The sequence below is a fragment of the Staurois parvus genome, unplaced genomic scaffold, assembly GCF_062004578.1.
Source record: "Staurois parvus isolate SC_StPar_1 unplaced genomic scaffold, SC_StPar_1.0 ptg000574l, whole genome shotgun sequence".
Taxonomy (NCBI): Eukaryota; Metazoa; Chordata; class Amphibia; order Anura; family Ranidae; genus Staurois; species Staurois parvus.
Window position 1 is genome coordinate 2,924,808 of NW_028318370.1, and position 19,912 is coordinate 2,944,719.

General features: G+C 43.2%; 1 protein-coding gene across 4 annotated transcripts in view; it reads left to right on the plus strand.

The window, feature by feature from the left end:
- The window catches only part of BCL9 (BCL9 transcription coactivator), a 448,616-nt gene that overhangs the window by 391,262 nt on the left and 37,442 nt on the right, over positions 1–19,912 (plus strand). For all 4 annotated transcript variants that reach the window (XM_089691903.1, XM_089691905.1, XM_089691904.1 and 1 more), the window contains 3 exons: positions 2,446–2,629; positions 11,833–11,932; positions 15,011–17,255. In XM_089691903.1, coding sequence (XP_089548029.1) covers positions 2,446–2,629; positions 11,833–11,932; positions 15,011–17,255 — 2,529 coding nt within the window. The remainder of the gene's footprint in view (positions 1–2,445; positions 2,630–11,832; positions 11,933–15,010; positions 17,256–19,912) is intronic.

The following is a 19,912-nucleotide window of genomic DNA, read 5'->3' on the forward strand; positions in this document are numbered from 1 at the left end:
TAAATCATAATATATATATATATAAATCATAATATATATATATATATACATATATATATATATAAATCATAATATATGTAAAGCGCTGCATGAAGTGACGACGCTATAGAAGTACCTGAATTAAATAAATACATTTCCGTATTCAATAAAACGTGATGCTTGCTGGGGGAGTTGCTGTGTGCCTGCAGGGTATTCCTACAGTGAGATCATCATGAAAGTCTCTAGTGTAGTGCGAGGGCTGCACTGGAAACCCGGATCAGATTTCACACACACTGCACTCATTCCTCTATGGAAGTCCACTGCTATACACTCATAGCATCTGAGTCCGCATTGCTAACAAAAGGATTGTACCAAGGAATTCTCTGGTTCAACAAGGCCTCTCCTGGCTACCGCAGGGTGAGGGTCTTCACTAGAAATGCAGACATGTTAAAGGACAAATATGTATGTATATATGAAATGTAAAGTTTACTATTATCTGCAGGTATTGCTTTCCATTTTGTAGATCTAATTGATTGCAGACAGTAACGCTATAGCGGTTGTTCACATTTTTTTTTTTGCCGTGTAACAGACTTCTATGTCAGGGCTGCTTGAAAACAGCAAAATACTATTCTGATGTTTTCCAGATTGTCACTGGGGGGAAAAAAACTGCTATAGATAAAAAGTACAGACAACTAGAGGTGCACGTAGCTGCGTAAACCTTGCAAACCTTCCTTTCATGTCTGAATCTCATCTTAGTCCCATAGTCGTGGAGATACTTGCCTGCCCCTTCTCACATTCCTATTGGCACGTCATGCTAACCATCATAGTAATGGGCCAATATGGATGAAAGGAGGTGGAGGAGGGCAGAAGTCCCACCCCCCTTCAGTGACAGAACCTCTTTAACCACTTTAATCCGGCCACTGTTACCCCCTTCCTGTCCAGGCCAATTTTCAGCTTTCAGCGCTGTCACACTTTGATTGACAATTGCGCGGTCATGCAACACTGTACCCATATAAATTGTTTCGCTTTTTTTGAGACGGATAACTTTATTTTGGTGATATTTATTCACCACCGGGATTTTTATTTTTTTTGCTATGTAAAAGAAAAAGTCCAAAAATTTGGAAAAAAAAGTGCTTTTCTTATAAAATTTTGCAAATAATATTTCATAATTAATCTTGGCCAAAATTTATTCCGTTATCTTTTGTAAAAAAAATTAACCCAAATTAGTTTATAACCAAAAATGATAATTTTTAAACTTTTTTTTTTTTTACATTTTTATTTTATTTTTTTTTTATACTTGTTTTTTTTTTTTTTAACTTTTTACATACTATCACCCTAGCAGTACAGTGTCACCATGGTGACACTGTACTACTTGTGGGGGGTGATGATTTTTTTTTTTTTTTTTTACACCCATAAAGGCTGTAAACGCAATCATTTCTCTTTCTCTCTGTCTGCATTCTTGCAGCCATTGAAAACTACTGTGTGAGCTGTGATTGGTCACAGCTTGTCACATGGTACAAGGCTGTTGTGAATAGCCTTGTACCATGTGACCTCTGTGATCATTCACAGATTTCACACGTAGTAAGCAATGATGTCAGAAGTGACATTTTGCTTACTACTCTGCATGTGATCACTGATTGTCCAATCAGTGATCACATGATCGGGACCTCACACAGAGGTCCCGTACAACGATCGGTGTTCCACTATGTCTGGAGGACACAGTGGGCACTGGATCGCGGTGCTGCGCGCTCCCAGGGAGCGCACACAAGCAGGGGGCGGGGAGGCCGTTTATAAACGGCCACCCGACCCTGCACTGTCACCGCCCGGCTGTTTATATATAATGGCCGGACAGGAGGTGGTTAATGGAACCTTTCGGGGTGGCTGTTAACCTGGCATAACCCAGGCTTGCTTCTAGTACTGCGGAACTGTGATTGCCTGATTTCTTGGAAGCAGAACTAACTGAAGGGACCTTTGCAGCATCACCTGAAATTAGCCCTGCTTTCTGAAGTCAAGTAGTGTCAGTGCTGGATGCATAGTCTTCGCTCTGCCAGCTAAAAACCATTCGTTGGATTATGTACTGGTCAAGTCTTTGCTTCCACCTTCTCTATTCAAATGACTGATCTGATAGATCTTCCATTTGAATAGGGAAGGTGGAAGCAGAGACTAGACCAGTACATTATAGATCTCAGGGACTTAGATTTATGTTATAGACTGTATTGGGATGACAAGTCTAGGCAGCTTGGGAGGGATCCAGGGTTACAGACAACATGGGGAAATTGATCTCTGGACTGTAATGAGGCTTATGTCTTATGGATTTTGTATATCACAGAGTGATCGTTTTTGGCTTTCTTGTAATTTTTGAAAATCGGCATGGTATAGAACTGCATTGCCTCCTTTTTATAAAATAAACTTGAACGTTCATTTGTATTTACACTTTTTTTTTTTTTTTTGCTGTCCATTTTACAGACTGCAACACTACAGATCCAGTGATGCCCTTGGAATCCCACGCTCCACACAACATGACCCCTTCCAATACCTCCGTCCCCAGGTCTTCCACTCCTTCCCATGGGTCAACAATGCTGGACTCCGCACCTGGAAGGAAAACGCCATCAAAAGTGGTCTACGTCTTTTCTACTGAAATGGCCAATAAGTGAGTGCTGGTGTGAGTGGGTTTTATATACACCAATCAGCTGTAACTTTATGACCACTCCCCTATTACTGAGTAGGTCTCTCGTTTTCTGCCAAAACAGCCCTGACCTGTGGAGACATGGATTCTACTAGATCTCTAAAGGTATGCTGTGGTCTCTGGCACCAAGTCGTCAGTAGCAGAGCCTTTAAGTCCTGTAAGTTGCGAGGTGGGGCCTCTATGGATCGGACTTGTTTTTCTAGCACATCCCACAGATGCTCGATTAGATTGAGATCTGGAGAATTTGGAGGCCTAGTCAACACCTGAAACACATTGTTGTCTTCCTTAAAACATTCTTGAACCATTTTTTCAGTGTGGTACAGTGCATTATCCTGCTGAATTAAGTCACTGCCATCAGGAAATACGGTTTCCATTAAGTGGTGTACTTGATTAGCAACAATGTTTAGGTAGGTGGTACGTGTTCAGCAAAATATTGCCCAAAGCATCACACTGCCTCCACTGTCTTGCCTTTTTCCCATAATGCATCTTGGTGCCATCTTTTCCTTAGAAAGGCAGCGCGAATGCACCTGGCCATCCACATGATGTAAAAGGAAATTTATCAGACCAGGCCACCTTCTTCCAGTTCTTAAGCTCACATGCCCATTGTAGGCGCTTTTGAATGTGGACACTGGTCAGCGTTTACACTCTGACTGCTCTGAGGCTAAGTAGCCCCATACGCAACAGTGCTTTGTGTGCACATTTTTATTGGAACCAGTATTAACTTTTTTAGCAGTTTGAGCTACAGTAGCTCGTCTGTTGGGTTGGACTACACAGGCCAACCTTTGCGCTCTGCATCATTGAACTTTGGCCGACCATGACACTATCTCCAGTTTTCCTTCCTTTGGTTACTTTTGGTTGGTCCTGACCACTGCAGACCGGAAACATCCCACGAGAGCTGCAGTTTTTGACTTTCTTTGACCCAGTCATCTAGCCATTATAGATTGACTCTTGCCAAAGTTGATCAGATCCTTACGTTTGCCCATTTTTTTTTTCTTCTTTCAGTACATCAACTTCAGGGACAACATGTTCACCTGCTGCCTAACATATCCCACCCACTTTCAGTTGTCTTTGTTACGAAATAATATTCACTTTAGCTGTTAGCGATCAGAATGTTATGGCTGATCTGTGTAACTCAGGGCAGGGGTGGACTGACCATTTGGGAACTCGGGCAGTGCCCTAGGGCCTGGGGTGAGAAGGGGGCCCCCATAAGATTCCCCTGGTACATTTCATAGTTTTTTTTTGGGTGTGGTTTAAGTGTGGGCGAGGACACAGGGGCCCCATGATCGCCTATTGCCCGGGGGCCCCATGAGGTGTCAGTCCGCCCCTGGCTCAGGGTTTCTCAACCAGGGTTCTGTGGAATCCTAGGGTTCCTCCAGAGGTTGCCAAGGGTTCCTTCAGCAATGAGCAGTTTTTGCCCGTCAGGTAAGTTCCCATTGACACCATTGATCTTTTTAGGTATGTGTAAGAGAGTAATTCTTCCCAATGACCACAAGTGTAAGGAGAATTCTTACTTCTGACTATCACACTAATGTATCATGTATTGTAGATAGTCATTTTTAGCAGGGGTTCCCTGAGACTGGAAAGTTGGGTCAAGGGTTCCTCTGCATTGAAAAGGTTGAAAGGCTGGTGTAGATAACTGGTCATTTGAAAGCCATAGGGGCATCACTTGTACACTTTGTATTTGTGTGAATAGGCCAATAGACAATAGTCTGCTAGCTATCTGTACCTTCATGGGGTGTTAAAAATGTCCAATGGTTTTTTGACACAACTCTACCACACCTCCTAAGAGCTTGTTGGACCTCTCATTTCCAAACCATGGGTATTAATATGGAGTTGCCCTCTTACAGTAATAATAGCCTCCACTCTCCAGAGACGGCTTTTCACAAGATTTCGGAGGCAGTCTGTGGGAATTTGTGCCCATTCGGCCAACAAATAAAATTGTGAGGTCGGGTACTGATGCTGGAGCAGTAGACCTGGCAGGCAATCAGTGTTCCAACTCATCCCAAAGGTGTTCAGTAGCCTTGAAGTCAGGGCTTTTTGCAGACTGCCGGCAGTTTCACCACACCAAGCTCACCCAATGTCTTTATGGAGCTGGCTTTGTGCACAAGAGCACAGTCATTCTGGAACACAAAAGAGCTTTCCGCAAACTGCTGTAGCAAGGTTGGAAACTCTCGATTATCTAAAATGTTTTTGCATTCTGTAGCATTAACAGTACCCTTCACTGGAAACAAGTGTTGTGAATTGACATAGCATGACAGTACGCTATCAGAAATCACTGATCAACTACGGTTTCCAACTTGTCTGACAGAAGGTGGTATAACAGTCAACTTCTGGTGAACAGGTATGGCCACACTCTGATCTAAATTTGCCCAGGGCTTGCTGAACCAGTCGAGTTTCAATCTGTCTATGGTCATCTTAGGGCTCAAAAAGCTAATAGTCTGGTTTTAAAACAGTATTAAACCCAAAAGAAAACATTTATTATTTTGCAGCTTACCAGTTCTTAGATGTGGCGGCTGCATTCCTTTTCCTTTTTTAGGCTTTTTTTACTTCTGTTTTTATCTGGTGATCCAGCCAGTAAGTCTGTTTTTCAAAAGAGCAAGCTCTCCAGCAAAATGTATCGGTTACAGAGATGAGTCAATGTTTTTAACGCTAGCAGAGTTGCTTACAACAATCAGCTTTTATTTCTGTAAATCAATTATCCTTCAAGGAATAAAAACCTCTTTGCTATAGCTGCTTATAATGTGTAAAATCTACAAATATATGTTGCGCTCCTAAATACTTCTCAATAAATAATAATTAAATTACCATTAAATGAATTCAAATTATGATACAAATAACTAATAAAAGTGTATAAATACCAAAAAAAGTTTAAATAAGCTACAGTTTGGCTTTAGTTTGTTATTGTATTTAAGTCTGCTAATACATCTAACACTCCCCTCTCCTAAGACTGACCATACTGCTATCCAAAGTTGCCCCCTGTGCTCCTTCATGCAGAATGGAGGCACTCTAATACAGGAGGTGTTACTGGCCAGATAACCAGGTGAAAATAGACAAAGCCCTAAAAAAGAAAACTAATGCAGTCACCGTATCTAATGACTACATTTTTTGGTTTACTATGGCTTTAAAACCGCCTTTAAAATATCTAAAGCCAAAATGCTTTTAAAATTTTGGATAGCAGTTGAAAGTACTTGAACTCCTGTGAGGTTTTATTGATGATGGCAGAAAGGTTGCCACTCTCAAGCCTTTGTATACCAATGTCTGGAAACTCAGGCTGGCTCCTCCATGCTACCCATACAAACTTGACTGCATTTCATGAAATCTTCTGTTCCAGAGAACATGTGCAAAGTTCTCTCCCGGGGTTTCTATTCTGAGGAGGTCCTAGGTCGGGCTTCTTGGTCCACGTTCTCCAGAACAATATTATTATTATTATACAGTATTTATAAAGCGCCAATAGTTCGCTCAGCGCTGTACATTACAAAGGGGGACAGAACATGTGACAGAACAATACCAATACAATGCAAAACATGAGGGGATGGAGGGCCCTGAACAATAACATTTTATTGAAACTTCTAGATCATTGGTGTGCAGCCAATCTTTTTCAGTCAGTTTATTTTTATCACTGTCTGTTTCTCTGCTTCTCCACCCTCTTTATATACAGTACTGTTGTACCTAAATGATGTATAAACGCAGAGTATTGTATGCCCGTGTGCATGTGCTTTACGTTCTTTTAAAATCCCCTGGTACACCTGTCATATGTTGTACTTCATAGGAAGCGAACGGTCTGTTATTACGGTTGGCAGTGGAAAGGTTTAAATATTCTGTTGTCAGCTGTTGACAGACAACACAAATCCTTTTAAAGCGGTGAGCATAACCTTCTGGAATAGGTACTTTGATACTCATAACTAGCGCTTGCAAGCTAAGAAAGGTGACCCGTGATTTGTGTGATTAGGTGCGTGGCAATTTCCTGGATTAAGAATTTTTATGACCACCTAGTTAGTGTGAACCGGTGTGTACATACTCAGCTGAATTGTTGTGCCTTCTAAGGCCTCATGCACACTAGACGGCAAAAATGCCACTTTTAACCACTTGCCCTCCAGAGGATTTACCCCCCCCCCCCTTCCTGACCAGGCATTTTTCGCAATATGGTGCTGCGTTACTTTAACTGACAATTGTGCAATCATGCAATGCTGCACCCAAATGAAATTTATGTCCTTTTTTTCCCCAACAAATGGAGCTTCCTTTCCGTGGTATTTGATCGCCTCTGCGGTTTATTTTTTTGTGCTATAAACATAAAAAGAATGACAATTTTGGGGAAAAAAAAATATTTTTGACTTTTTGCTATAAAACATCCAGTAAAAAAATGTTTTAAATCGTATTTCGTCATAAATTTAGGCCAAAATGTATTCTGCTCCGTGTCTTTGCTAAGAAAAATCCCAATACGTGTAAATTAGTTTACATGAAAGTTATAGCCTCTATGGCGGTATATATACTAGAATTTAAAAAGATTTTTTTATACTAGTAATGGCGGCGATCAGCGACTTATAGCAGGACTGCGGTGGGCATTCTGACACTGAGGGGAAAACTGACTAATTGTCACTGACATCCCCAGTGACACTAATACAGTAATCAGTGCTAATAAAAAGCACTGACACTGTACTAATGACACTCGGTAGGAAGGGGTTAACATCTGGGGCGATCAAAGGGTTAGCTGTGTGTGTTTTACTGTGTAAGTGTGCTGCTTTGTATTGCTCTTCTATGCAGAGCAATACAAAGCAGCGTGCTGGAGCTGACAGGCGTTCGCCGGGTGTCAGCGAGAATCTCTTGCCAAGACCCAGTGATCGCCAGCTGTAGCCACCAATGGCAGCGCAGGTAGGGCGCGTGTGCCCCCTACCCAGAAATACAAAATTACGTATATATATATACGTGATTTTGCGCATCCCTGCCGCTCTGTAGCAGTAGTTCTGCTATACGGCGATTAGGAAGCGGTTAAGTGCATTTGATGTTTGTTTTCTCTTTTTGGTTTTTTTTCTGCCTCTAAACGCCCCTCCATGCTATCCAGTGCGGTCATGTACACATGGGTATTTACAGGCAGAAAAAAAAACATTGCTTGCACATTCAAGAAAGGAGTATTTCAGCAGAAAAATGCCTACGGCTGGACGCGTTTAGCGCTTGAACATTCATTTTGATGGCCAGTTGAGCACGGACGTTTTTTTACCTTCGTGAAGAGAATACGTTAATGGTAATGTCATAATGTGCTAGTATGCAAAAAATGGATCCCTCCAGCGGTACGCTGTCACTGCTGACAAGGAGTCCATCTTCACCTAGTCTTCCTTCCAGGTTCCGGCCATTTGGCCGAACTGTGATGACGTCACTCCCATGCATGTGCATAGGAGTCATGGCTGTGACACAAATCTCTCGATGGACACCATGCCAACCATTGAGAGCACAGTGCACACGCTCCGATGACGTCACTGACTCCTACATGTGCAACTATCTCCGGAACCGTGTATGTTTAGGAGATATTTACAGTACCTACAGGTAAGCCTTACTATAGGTACAAGACAACCAGAATTTACTGCCTCTTTAAGGTAAAAACATAACCTAAAAAGCAGTTCTTTAGTCCCCTGTATGAAAATTCAGTCAGCAGCTACAAAAACTGTAGTTGCCGACTTAAAAAACCAAAAAAACACCTGTTCCAGGACCCAGCACTGCGCTCATCCGGATCGGTTTCTTCACCGCACTTCAGTCCCTGGCGCCAGCATCTTAACTGTGGGCAGTCGATTGTGACTACTTGCGGCTTCACAGCTGGCTGCCCACTGCGCATGTGCGAGCTGCACTGCACCTTGAATGGACCCAAAGGGGTTTATTTACTAAACCTGGAGAGTACAAAGTCAGACTCACGTCTGCATAGAAACCAATCAGCTTCTAACCTCAGCTTGTTCAGTTAAGCTTTGGCAATGAAACCTGGAAGCTGATTGGTTTCTATGCAGAAGTGAGCCTGACTTTGTACTCTCCAGCTTTAGTAAATAAACCCCACAGTCTCTTGATACCTGTGACATGTCTCAATAGGATGCCAGGAGGGCAGGAGGGGAGGTGAACTTCTGCTCCAATCACCTAGGCCAGGGGTAGGCAACCTGTGGCTCTCCAGCTGTTGCAGGACTACAAGTTCCATCATGCCTCTGCAATCATAGCTGTAACTGTCAGTTTTGTAATCTTTGCAATGGCTCATGGGAAATGTAGTTCCACAACAGCTAGAGAGCCGCAGGTTGCCTACCCCTGGCCTAGGCAGTTGGAGCAGAAGTGGGAGCTGGTACCATCCCAAAAAATACGCCAGTTCCCCTTTAAGCCTTTACAACCACTTTAAAAAAAAAAAGGGGGGTAAAAATAACATATCTTGATCGCATGATCAACAAGGGAATAGAGCGGGATTTCGAAAATAATTGCTTTTTTTTTAATCCTAGTGACAGACCTCGGATCGGATGCCCTTTTTTTGCCCAACGATCAACCAGTTTTGGGCAAATACGCCCTATAAGAACTGGCATTCTTTACTGATTAAGGCTTTATGCTCTACTTGATACAGGCTAGAGTTCTTCTTTTCTAGCTTGTTGCCGCTGTCATTCTTTATAACCTTTCTCACAGTAATGGTAGTAAATTCCAGAAACTGTATATACCGTCTCCCACAACACTAATGATTTACTAGCTTGTCGTGTGAAATGTCTCTATGGAGGTTGCTGCAGGAAATTTGAGCCCTTTGGTGAAGCACACCTGTGCTTGGTTAGAAGTATAGATTGTTTACGTCTTGCAGTAGTGTTTGGGTTTCCTTTCTGGAAGGAGAAAATGTTTCTGTGGTAGAGGGGCCCCCAGATGTAACTTTCATGGCAAGTATGCCAGGCTTTTCTCCACCTCACATATTGGTTATAAAATCCGGGCTTTGTTGTACAGTAATTGTGTCCATACATGTCCCAATACTGCCACATCTCAGAACCAGGGGTGGACTGACCATTTGGAAACTTGGGCCCTGCCCGAGGGCCCGGGGTCAGTAGGGGCCCCCATGAGATGCCCCTGGTACCTTTTTGCATAGGTTTTTTTGAGTTTGGGCAAGGACACGGGCCCCATGATCCCCTATTGCCCGGGGGCCCCATGAGTTGTCAGTTTGCCCCTGCTCAGAACCTACAAGAACCACACCATGTAGGGCAACACTCCGGAGCAAGAAGTAGTCATCAGACGCTTTCGTTATTTCTTTTTCTATAGACAACAAGGCGCAAGAGTTTTGCTTTCAATGCACAACATTCACTAACTAGCCAAGACAGTATATTGCTAGGAGTTAGAGCAGTGCTGGAGGAGCATTGAGGGCAGGGTGGTGACCCTTCATTCATGTTTATGGTCAGGCTTAGGGGCACATTTATGAAACCGTAAATGACTTTCACCAGACGTTCATTGTCATTTAAAGCACAAGCACCTAAAAGATTCACCTGCAGTCAATGTTCGGTAAATATCAGACTTACCGTTTTATAAATATACCTCTCAAAGTATATCTGAAACCATTTTTTGGCGTAGGTTATGGAAGGGATTAAAGCAGTAGTAAACTCCGCTTTTTATCTTGTACCCACAGGTAAGCCTGTAAGGACTGCCTGTAGGTACAGTAAATATATCGTAAACATCCACTGTTTAGGAGATATTTACATGTGTGACGTCACCGGCCCATGCGCACTGAGCTCTCTATGGACCGCACACTCTAGTATGCTGTCCATTGAGAGAGGTGTGTCGCAATCATGACTCCCAACGCATCACAGCTCGCTATTCGTACAGCCCGAGCTCGCAAACCTAGCACATTATGACATTACCTGCAGGGGGACCAGTTTTTGTTTGTTTCTCTTCTTTTTTTTTTTTTTTTTTTTTTTTTTTTACAGTTGACTGTCGCTTTAAAAGACTCATGAAGAGATTTTCTTATACTTTCTGTCTTGTAGACATGACAGGAAGTGAAAAGCTCTCTTGCATAGTTGTCTCTGGACCAGGTTGTCACCGTTGGAAATAACGTGCAGTACAGAGTATGGCACTCATCATGAGTATAGGAAATAATTTGAGTGTAAAGTGGTCAGTGTTGTGTCCCCTGTACATTATGTACATCTCACTGCCACACTTTGTATGCTGTGCTAACAGTGGTAAGGATGCAGTTAGGATTACCTAACATACAGTATAGCATGCAAGCATATGTAACATACTGCAGCACCCCATAGTAAGGCATCAATACCACCCCCTTCCCCAAGGAGAATTGGCAGCAGCACCACCCAGTAAATTTTAAAGTGACCTGATCAGCAACAGTCCATGTTAATGACTTTAGTGATGTGGAGGTCAGCAGTAGGAGAGACAGGAGTTTGACACTCCTGGAAGTGTCAGTTTCAGAAGACTTCAACTGTGATTGCTCTACTTGAGAGCAGTGTTTGGTGGTGCAACCAGCAAGAGAGGTAAATATTTCTTTGCAGGTGCATACTTTGTAAGTATTCGATATTGTGTAAATGGCTGTGTCCCTCTAAGCTCCGACAACATGGATCACACGGTAGGACTACAGCCAGTATGTCTTTTAGATACTGCAAAAATTCCCATTATATGGGCCCTGTCCATCTTGTGAAAAGAGCATCAGCAGGGCACAACCAGTGTGCAGCTCTAAATAGAAGGCACAGCCTGCCTATGAGTGTTAGACCGTGTGGATGCTCTTGGGTAGTGTTTTTTTTTTTTTTTATGTATCGATTGAAATCTGTATTTGTTAAATGAAAAAATATAGTGCGAGCGCGTTTTATTTTCTTATAGTAATTATTGATATGACTTTCTGTTTACTGGATTTCTGTGTATACCTTATATAGAGATTTTGTAGATTGACTAGACCTCCCCAGTCCAATTATGTTTTCTGTTGGCAACCGTTAAGAGAACGTATCTAGAGATGACATTGTTTTCCGCGAGTTCCTGCAGATCTCTACCTTGATAGTTCACGAAGTGCCTCAGTTGCTGACTACGAAGTGCCTCAGTTGCTGACTACTTTGTTGGTCCTTGCAGTTTTCAGAGGTGTAAGACTTTGTAGTTCACTTTTAGTATAGTGTATAGTTTTTGCCTATGAATATTGCTCAGCCTGATCTCACTGATTTTTATTTTTTATATTTTTCCCTCCGCAGAGCTGCAGAAGCGGTCATGAAGGGACAGGCAGAATCGATTGTCCTCTTCCATATACAGAGCACCTCAAACAGCAAAGCTGAGCGCACTTCAACGCCTACGGTGGGCATTCCTTACCTCTTTTATATCAACTGCACTCTCTCCTTAATGTTACTTGTATGGTAGTGTGTAACATTCAGCACTGTATGCTTCAAATAATCTGAACCTATACTGTTAGTGCATTCCTCATAGGCATGGGTTTTTTTTTGTAGTTTTTGTTTTTCCATAGAGTTTTTAAAACGCCTGTTTATTTTTTGTGTCATGTTGAAGAGATTACATTTCCTAATCAAGAGACTCAACAGGAAGGGAGAGGGCATATCTACCTCTCTTGAGGCGGATTCAGGATTCACACCAGATGCAGTCCAGTGTGTTTTTTTTAATCTGTATCATAATTGCATGCTCAGTGTTTTCCATGTATTCCAATGACTCTAGTTCACACTAGTGGAGCCAACAAAAGCAGAACATGCTGCATTTTTGTTTTATCTGTATGGAATGCGGCAAAATGCAAGAAAAGCACGCATGAATGCATATTTCCTTGAGAAGAAAAAGGGGGAAAATGCATGTAGACATGCAGAAACGCATCCAACACAAATAGTGGTGTGATCCGTCTCTTAGAGTTGTTACTATTACAGGTGTCCCCAGTGAAGTTTCCCCTCACCACTTCTGATAACTGTCATCACTTGGTTTCCAAAAATGGTCACCTGACAAATAGAGAGGACAAATCTAATCAAAGGAGACACAAACTGCAAAAAAAAAAAATGACTGAAAGGGATTCTGTTCCTTACCTACTCTTATCCAAAACTAATCGGTAAAGGTTTGGCTAAACATATTTTGAGCCCTTGTTCACACCAATGCGACTTGTCACGCAATTTGCGAGTACAAAGTCACATGACAAATCGCACCCTATTAACGGCAATAGAAACGTTGGAGTGCCTCAAATCGCAGCGACTGAAAAAAGGTTCCTGCACCATTTTTAAACGACTTCATTGCGACTTACATTGACATCTGTTGAATGATGTTACACAGAATCTCAGCAGCCACAATGAAGTCGCACTGAATAGTCAGCTTTGAAGTTGGACTAAGTAGCGTGATTTCAAAGCCGCACTGGTGTGAACCAGGGCTAAATATTAGTAATTTTTTTTCGATGCAACAATGTCAGCTCATTGTCATGTTGGGAGCTCCTTTTACACCTGCTGTCTTCTTCTTGCGTTAGCAGAACCAAGGCACGCACCTGACGGCTGAAGGAAGTCAAATAACCGATAAGCCATTCCATTTAGTTTTCTTCCATGTAACCCTGACACAACCTTTGTTGTTTATGAACATCTTTTATCAAAACTGAGCTGAATGAGGAAATGAAGGCTTGGTTCACACATGCAGGTGGTGCCGCTGCGGATCCACACGAAAATCCATGCAGCCGCACAGAGGAATGCGGACCCATGGGCGGGTGCCACTAGTTCTAATGGCACGCCGCTCGCACTGGAAATCGCAACCACACTGGGAACCCAGGTTCCCGTGCGGTCTGTGTTTTCAGAAGAAGTGCAGGGACTTCTTCCCTGCGTGCAACGGGGCATGGGAGTCCATTCAAATGAATGGCTCTCGTGCACGCGCAAAACGCAGCCCGCATGGCCGCGTATATGTGAACCAGGGATGAGACACTCTTCAGGGCTACCAACCCAACTTGGAGTCAGTCACAGTTTTTTTAGGAGTGAGAAACTTATGGGACACCCTGGTATCCCTAAATAATGTGAATATACAAGCGATAAAGTCCAATAGAAAAGAAGGCTGAAGAAAATGTATTGGTGTAACAGTTTTCTTTTGAAGTAGTCAAAGGGGATAAAACCTCCCTAAAGGGGCGCATCACCTTGATCAGGGCTAATATAAATACATAAAATAGGAATGCTAAGATCACAACATAAATGTCCCCATTATTGTTGCATGTTACTAATGCCAAATGTAACATACAAATATGGATATAATTTTATGGATCAGATATAAACTGATGAATAGATAAACTTTTTAATTAAAAAAATAATTTACATATTACAAAATAAATTTAAGTATCTGTGTGAGTGAAATCTAAAAAAATGTAATTTGCATAACTTTCCAGTACATATGCATTAAAAAATACTTCAAGTTCAAGAAACTATCTGATCCTGCCAGAAATGTATTGAGCTCCTAACTGCCTGTAGCAGGCCAATAAAACTGACCAAAATTCTAAGCAGTGTTGTCAGCCCTGCCTGATTTCTCCCTTGTTGGACTATCCCCTTCTCCTATCTCCCCATTGCTTGCATATTCAATACTGTCTCCCAATCTATACCAGCTGTCTGTCTTTTCTCCCCCTCTCCTGTTAAATCATTGTAGCAGAATTGTATTGTCAGTGCACTGTAGGAAGTTTCCGCCAATTTTATTTCTAGCAGGATCACTTGGTTTTATGTTTTTGCAGTGTTTTTAAAGAGACCTAAGATTTTGTAACTTGAGCTGTGTTGTTGTTTTGTTTTGTTTTTTTTCTTTAGGTTTGGTTTTGTACAGAGCAGCCCCAATCCTTCTCTTTTCGGGTCCCCCTCCAGTGCTCCTGGCCCCTCCCTCTTGCCAAGTGCCCCCCTGCATGCAGCTTGCTATAGGTGCACCCGAGTAGGCTCACTTCCGAGCTGCTGCTCTGTATGTCCATTCACACAGCTGTGGATTGGCCCCACCCCTGCTCTCTCCTCATTGGCTCACTGGCTATGATTGACAGTAACTAGTGCCAATGGCTTCCACTGCTGTCTCAGCTAGTGAGGAGGCAGCAGAGACCTGGGACAACCGAGGCACTCTTGCAAATCTCTGGATCTCTATGAGGCTCAGGTAAGTATGGGGAGGTGTGCATGAAAAAAAAAACCTTTTGGCCTTTGCAACCACTTTAAGGTGAAGTATATTGGATTAATTTGTATTGAGGACACCACACTTAGTGTAGAGGTTAGGTTCTTGTTGTGAAATGTAGTCTTCTCACTTCCACAATTTTATCTAGTCCAGTAGCCTTCACCTTTAATTTGGAAAGTTTTACGTAGCCGAAAAATCAGATTCTGGATGCTGTGGGCAGTGGTGTTCAAAGTTTTTCCTAGCAAAATTTTATAGTTTTTATTTATTTATTTTGTATCTCTGCAGAATACTCCAATATCTACCAGTATTCGGAATGAACCTAAAGCAAACCCACGAGCACCTACGCCCCAGGAGCAGAACCATTCACAGCCGGCCAAAGTGCAATCCAACCCACCTGGCCCAGCACTGCCTTCCAAGCCTGCAGCTCCTCACTGTCCTATTGGACAAGAAGGAGGAGTTGTGGAGAGCAAAATCGCAGCCAGCAGCCCTGCCAACTCTAATGTATTACAGACTGAAGGATGTGGGCAAAGTTCAACCCCCAACAACCAAGCTGCCAGTCCAGTGTCTCAAGGGAATGTTGCTCCTCCAGTAGAGACTAAACAAGAGACAAAAAGTTCCTCACAACAGGTGCCTAGTGGGGAACAACCACCTTTAGGCGACAATCCTGACGGACTATCACAAGAACAGCTGGAACATCGAGAGCGGTCTTTACAAACCCTTAGAGACATTCAAAGGATGCTTTTCCCTGATGAGAAAGAGTTTGCCATAAAAGATCTTACAGGCCAAAGTGGTGGGCCTCAACAAAACTCTGGAATGCTGGACAATCCTCAGAAAAAACTTGAAGGTCCAATACAGGCAATGATGGCTCAATCACAAAACTTAGGCAAAGGCCCAGGGCCCCATCCTGACGGAGGAATGCCATTTGGCCCACAAGGACATAGGGACATGCCTTTTTCACCAGAGGATATGGTACCTCCACCGATGAATCCTCAGCCTGGCCAAGATCACCTTGATCACATGACCCCAGAGCAGGTGGCTTGGCTGAAATTGCAGCAGGAGTTCTATGATGAAAAGCGTCGCAAACAGGAGCAGGCAGTGGTGCAACAAAGGTCTTTGCAGGACATGATGGTACACCAGCATGGACCCAGAGGAATGGTCAGGGGTCCTCCACCTCCTTACCAGATGAACCCTGGGGAAGGCTGGGGTCCTGGCGGTCCAGAGCCTTATCCGGATGGAATGGGCATGCCGCATCCAATGCCCCCAAAAGTCATGCCCCCTCATCCAAATGTGCCTGGAAGCCAAATGCAGCGATTACCTGGTTTTGTTGGAATGATAAACCCTGATATGGAAGGACCTAATGTTCCAAATCCTGGATCGAGACCTGGGCTTCCTGGTGTTAATTGGCCAGATGAGGTGCCAAAAATTCCTGATGGACGTAGCTTTCCCCCTGGACAGAGCATATTTAGCGGTCCAGGGCGAGGGGAGCGCTTCCCCAACCCACAGAGTTTGCAAGATGAGATTTTTCATCAGCACGTTTCGGAAAAGCAGCTTGGTATGCCCCCTGGCATTGCTATGGAGAGCATAAGACCTGTTATGGAAATGAACCGAGGTATGCCACCTCAAAGGAGTATGGAGCCTGGGAGTGGCCTGTTCCCTCGTATGCCTGGAGATGCAGCACTGAGCCCATCAAGGATTGAATTCCATAAAGGGATACCTCCTAACATGGGCCCAAACCGAGAGGTAGAGTTTGGCATGGGTCCGGGCAATATGAACATGAAAGTTGACATGAACCTTAATGTCAACATGAACTCTAACCAGCAGTTAATGCCTCAAAAGATGAGAGATGTGATTGGCCCAGATGAAATGATTAAGATGAGGCCTGGGAGCAATGAAATGCTTCCTAACCAGCAAAAAATGCATTCTGCACCCTTTGAACACTCCCAACAGGAGTACGCTATGGGCTCCAGGCCTTATCTCAATATGTCCCAGGTCCCTGGAGGAGTACTGAGGAACCCCAGAGAACAGATGGGGCCTGATCAAAGGACTAACAGCCGACTCAGTCACATGCCACCTCTACCTCTCAACCCAAACAATAACCCGGGCAACCTCAACGTTGCGCCGCCCGGTCAACGCAGCCTGGGCCGTAAGCCTTTGGATAATGTTTCTGTTTCTGGCAGTCAAGTGAACTCTCCTGGTGTGAATCCTTTAAAATCCCCAACCATGCGCCAGGTCCAGTCTCCGATGCTAGGCTCCCCTTCTGGTAACCTTAAATCCCCTCAAACACCTTCTCAGTTAGCCGGGATGTTGACAGGACCAACAGCAGCAGCTGCTGCTTCCATTAAGTCCCCGCCCGTCATGGGGTCTGCTGCTGCTTCCCCTGTCCACCTGAAGTCTCCGTCCTTACCTGTACCTTCCCCAGGTTGGACGTCTTCTCCTAAGCCTCCAATGCAAAGTCCAGGAATACCCCCAAACCAGCACAAACCGCCGCTTGGCATCACATCACCAGCGATGATGGGGAATATGGAAACTGGTAAGTTCTGCCATCTGTATTTTTTCCTTTTTTACCGGTATTTTTTCCGAAAATAAAGGTTGTCCTGGGACTTTTTCTGTAATGGGAAATTGTAATGGACTAAGCGATTACACTTTTATTTAGTTTATTGTAAAGTATACTGAAAAGGAATATTTGATGTGACCTTGACAATCCATATGGTTGCTGTGCTGTATTTGGATGGTTGTAGTCCATGCTCTGATGTATGCAATTTCCCACTGGAACCTTTTCCTGGATAGTGGGTTCATCATCCTTCCCATGTGCCTGTGTTGATGGGCTTTTGTTCAGTACTTCTTCTCTCCCAATATAATTCAATAGATATCTAAAACCAGCTTGAAATAGGTTGATGGCAGCTTAGAAGGCTGCAGTCAGATCAGCAGGACATCAACTGCAGGTCAAACTCTAATCTTAGAACAGGGGCAGACTGACAACTCATGGGGTCCCCGGGCAATAGGGGATCATGGGGCCCCTGTGTCCTTGCCCAAACTCAAAAAAGCCTATGAAAAAGGTACCAGGGGCATCACATGGGGCCCCCTACTGACCCCGGGCCCTCGGGCAGTGCCCGAGTTTCCAAATGGTCAGTCCGCCCCTGTCTTAGAAGCATCTCAAACTGATCATAAACTAAAGTGACTAAAGCCCATCAACACAAGCTGGAAATGTCAAAAAATACGTGTTACCAGTTTGGCTATTTTGCAGATTGTATTGGAATTAGTGGGTTATTATGGATCTAAGGGTCTCACCATACATGTTGCAATCTGAATTTACAATCTACTTCAGATACAACTAAACTATATATTATGAGCCCCTAACTAAACTATCCAAACAATGTGTCCAGTCAGGTAAGCTCTTGAACTACATGGTTGTTGGTAGATCTAAAGGAGATTGTATAGTAAGATTGCCCCATGCAAACCCACACGTATAGGGAGGCCGTCAGAAAAAGGTCATTTTGATTGTTTAGGCGTATGCTTAGACTGTTTTTCTTAGATAACGGTCAGAACATCAAACTGCGGTGCTTATATGGTTTTGGTTTAATGTTCTTAGCCTTGGTTCCTGGTGGTGAATGAAAGTTGATCTATTATTATTATTATACAGGATTTATATAGCGCCAACAGTTTGCTCAGCACTTTACAATATAACGGGAGACAATACAGCAACAATACAGTTCAATACAAGAGGGTTAGGAGGGCCTGATCCTGGGAGCTTACAATCTAAGTCCTAAGTTCTGTTTTAGAACTAGGAGCCTGCAGCTGTATGTGCTTTTAAGTTCAGAGCTGTAGCTGGAAACCAGTGGTCTACATGAGCAATCAGGAACTAATCAACACGGTTCAAAAGTCATATGATCACCATGACAGCTAATAATGGTAATCATGGTTTTGCGGATGAGCCTGCCAGGTTCAGCTCCTACAGATGCTGTGGGTGGCCTTAGGTTATGTTCAGAGAAATGTATATTGCTAGTTAAAAAGAAAAGTTGGGTTTCAGCAGAAGACATTCAAAGTTCAGCTTCTAGGGAAAGTGAATTGAATTCGGGTCAATTATTTAACCACTTGGCACCCATAGGGCCGTTTATAAACTACCTGGACTTTAGGTGGGTAAAACAAGCTCACATTTGCAGACATTTTCTTTTCAGCCGATAATCTAATTTTTCACTTTTACAAAAATGTGATTTTAAAATGACGGTACTGAGAATGGGGCTCGCTGTCACCCTCCGGGGAACCTGGGACTGCGGTAACTCACCTTAGGATGCCAATCAGGAGATCGAGACATCTGTTCCCCGATCTCATCTGCAATTCACGAACCCGGAAACATTCAGTCCCTTCCAGTGTCTGTGCACTCATTCCCCAGCAGTTGTGGCTGGGGAAACCGCAAAATCTATGCTTGATGAGCCGCGAGGAGACATGGGGGTTTATTTACTAAAGCTGGAGAGTCCAAAATCAGACTCCCTTCTGCATAGAAACCAATCTGCTTCTAACCTCAGCTTGTTCAATGAAGCTTTGGCAATGAAACCTGGAAGCTGATTGGTTTCTATGCAGAAGGGAGTCAGCAGCTTTAGTAAATAAACCCCGTGGGGTCTAATAGACTCCTGATGCCTTGATAAAGGCAACGATAGCATGTCAACTGCCTATGCTATCATGTAGGGGGCCCACTTGTGATAACAATATAGTTAAAAAAAGAAAAAGTTTGAATAAATTATATTATGATAAAAATAATTAAATGTTTAAACAAAAAATAAAGCACCCTTGTCCATCCCAGGCACACATACAAATGCAAACAAGAGCAAAAGTCATACATGTATTATGTAACCAGGAATTACACCACAGGTGAGGTGGTGTTGTGAATGTCTGAGTGAGAGCAACAATTCTAGAGCTAGAATTCATTTATCTCTCAAGTGAAAACCTGCAAAAGCATTCAAAGTGTTGCCTGTGGACATTTTTGGGTACTATAGTTGTTTGCCATTTTACTGGCGCTTGCAATTTTGATGTTTGGCATGTTTGGTATCCACTTACTCAGCATAATCCCACCATTTATATTTTACAAACACTCGGGTATTCTTTTGTGTTTGTGTGCACTTACTCATTTTAGTGTATTTCTTTCGGAAAATGTGTGTTGATAAACTGTTGTGCAAATTTGGTGTGATGTTA